General features: G+C 29.9%; 1 protein-coding gene across 1 annotated transcript; it reads left to right on the top strand.

The window, feature by feature from the left end:
* Window positions 1-1,965: 1,965 nt before the first annotated feature.
* LOC115891392 lies at window positions 1,966-2,817 on the top strand. Its single transcript, XM_030911838.1, has one exon. The coding sequence runs from the start codon at window positions 1,966-1,968 to the stop codon at window positions 2,815-2,817; it is 852 nt and encodes a 283-aa protein (XP_030767698.1).
* The last annotated feature ends 537 nt before the right edge of the window (window positions 2,818-3,354 follow it).

Here is a 3,354-nt window from a genome sequence, read left to right as displayed (position 1 = left end):
AAACTATAAATAGGAGACGAAAAAAGGTTTTGGTTTAGTAAACAAATTAATTAATACTAAACTTCCCTTCGAATTTCACATACCAGGATATAACTACTGTGGACCGGGTACAAAATTGGAGAAGAGAATAGCCAGAGGGGATATTGGTATAAATCCATTGGATGCTGCTTGTAAACAGCATGATATAGCATACTCTCAAACTGAAGATTTATTAAAAAGACACGCAACTGATAAATTGTTAGGAGATCAGGCTTGGAATAGAGTAAAAGCTAAGGATTCTTCTCTCGGTGAAAAATTAGCTGCATTAACTGTTGCTGCCATAATGAAGGGAAAACGAAAGCTTGGAATGGGTATAAAGAAGAAAAAGGAAAAAAAAGGTGGAAAGCTTAACATGAAGAAAAAACGTATAATTCGAACACCTGAAGAAATTGGGGGATTTTTACCACTTTTGCTCCCAATATTGGGAGCGTTAGGCGCACTAGGTGGAGGTGCTGCAGGAATTGCCAAAGCAGTCAATGATGCTAAAGCATCTAAACAGCAGTTAGAAGAAATGCATAGACATAATATTGCAATGGAGGATGTTTCTAAGGGAAAGGGATTATTTATTAAACCGTATAAGGGAAAAGGACTTTTTATAAAACCGTATAAAGGTGGTAAACTTGGTATAAAAAAAAGACCAAAAGATTAACATAAGTTTTCCACGTAGACCGCTTACAAATATTGACATTATTAAATATGTAAAGGTAATGAAAATTCCCAATTTCAGGGGTATATTTATGCTTGATGAACTTCCAAATACAATATCTTTAAAGGAGTGTGGTGTTGTTAATTTAGACAGGAAGCAAAATAAAGGAACACACTGGACTTCATACATTAAAAATGATAATCATGTTGTATACTTTGATAGTTATGGTAATTTAAAACCACCTGTTGAACTTTCAAAATATTTTAATTCAAATGGTGAAGTGAAAGTATTTTACACATATGAAAATAAACAAAAAATAATTCATACAACTGCGGAAAACTTTCTCTAAAATTCTTAAAAATAATATATAACCTAACAACACATGTAATAAAATAGCATTTACACAATGTCTACAACAATAGCAATATCAGGAAACAGTTCAGTTTTATCAGCTGATTTCAATCCACCTATATATTTGGATGATGAAAAACAATATTACTTAGGTTTGGCAGATTTTGAAACTTTTATGACAATACCCAATATAGAAAAGGGTCACAATAAACTTTATATAGGTGATAAAGTGATTGTTATTCCAGATGGAACTTATGATATAATTGATATAGAAACATATATAAAAGACAAAGTTAAAACTGTGTTTGAAAATGAAAACGTTGCTTTTTTATTAAAACCTAATACTAATACCCTGAAATGTACCTTAATGTGTAGCAAACAAATTGATTTTACAAAAGATTATTCAATAGGAAAAATACTAGGTTTTAAAAAGTAGAATCATAGAAGCGGATAAAGTAGATCACTCAGATAATGTTGGTAATATAAGTAAAGTCAACGCTATTTGCATTGATTGTAATATCTGTGTTGGTTCATTTAGTAACGGAAAACCTGTTCATATTATTCACCAATTTTTTATCCTGCTTGTAGCCCAGGGTAATAGTTGAATCTCCATTACCCATATTATATTTTCCAGTCAGCGTTAAAGCAATTAACAACATTACAGTAAAAATTGTTGATCAAGACGGAGATCTTATCAGTTTTAGGGGTGAGACTATTACAGTAAGATTACATTTAAAAACAAACGGATTATAAAATGGTTGTTAGATATAATAGAGGTAATAAAATTACGTTCTCCAGTTATTCCTAACAAAATAAAAACTTATAAAAAGAGACTGACACAAAAATTATTCAGTGTCAAATCTAACACCAATCGGTTAACACGAAAATCATAATTTTCTAAAATCGCTAGGTTTTAAAGTGTTAATATAATGAGCATATTAAATGTAAACGAAAAGTTATATATTGATAACTCTATTGTTAGTTCAGAATTACATACCTATCAACCATACATTTCTTCAAAATTTGATTATAATGATGAAATACGTATACCAATCCAAGAACTTGATGCTTACACTCTACCATCAGAAAGCCTACTTTATATCGAAGGAAAGTTAACAAACACAGAGGGAAATTATACAAAGAGATTGCGATTTACGAACAATGGTATAGCTTTCTTATTTAGAGAAATTCGTTATGAGTTAAATGGTATTACTATAGATGCCCTAAGAAATGTAGGGCTAGCATCAACATTAAAAGGTTATCTATCCAGTAACACAAATGAAAGCTTAAAATTGCAAAATGCAGGTTGGTTTCCACACAGAAAAGAAGAGGATAGAATCATAGTTGATGAGAATGGAAAATTCTCCGTATCTATACCACTAAAACTGCTAATGGGATTCTTTGAAGATTATAGAAAAATTATAATTAATATGAAACAAGAGTTGGTTCTTATCAGATCTAATAATGATGTAGATGGAGTTTTCTTTAAGGATGATGTAACACCTCCATCTACAACTTTAGAAAGTCCAAAGGTTTCTTTTGATAAAATCTATTGGAAAGTACCACATATTTCAGTTGATATACCACAACAACTAGCTCTCACTAGAATACTGGAGTCAAATAAAGATATACTAATTGGATTTAGAAGTTGGGAACTTGTTGAATACTCTTCGCTAACTGAAACAACACGACACACATGGCCTGTAAAAACAACTAGCAAACTTGAAGCTCCCCGTCCTGTAATAATTCGGGTTTCAAGAAAATCGAAAAGGAGATATTAAAAAAGATATGAGTCAATTTGACAATGTAGATTTAACAAATATTAGAATATTTTTAAATTCCAAAAAAAAAAAAAAAATATTTAAATTTTTAAAGAGACCAAATATTCATCTTTATATGAAATGTTTGCAAATCTTCGCTATTCTTATTATGGTACTTCTAATGAACCCATTTTTTAACTGAAAATTTTAAGGAAATTTCACCAATTACATATATTGATTGTTCTCACTAAAAGGAAACCCTTCAAATGGGTTCTGTTGTAATGAGAATTGAGTTTGAGACAAACAGTGCAATTAAAAAAGATACATCTGCTTATTGTCTTATTTTACATGATAAATTATTTAGTTACAATCCTTTAACAAAGATTGTTAAACAATTATAAACTTTTACCCCCACCCTCTTAGATTTAATATAAATAAGTAAACATAGTGTCTGTAGTAATAGATATGTCTTCAACACTACAACTAGAAATACAAAAATTTATTTATAAAATACAAAAATTGAAAGAACAAATTACTCAAGGCAAAAAAGCCTAATTA

The sequence above is a fragment of the Sitophilus oryzae genome, unplaced genomic scaffold (assembly GCF_002938485.1).
Source record: "Sitophilus oryzae breed Bouriz unplaced genomic scaffold, Soryzae_2.0 scaffold_1180_pilon_pilon, whole genome shotgun sequence".
In the NCBI taxonomy this organism is placed as follows: domain Eukaryota; kingdom Metazoa; phylum Arthropoda; class Insecta; order Coleoptera; family Curculionidae; genus Sitophilus; species Sitophilus oryzae.
Note: the sequence above shows the minus strand (reverse complement) of the source record. Positions and strands in the feature narration are given on the sequence as shown.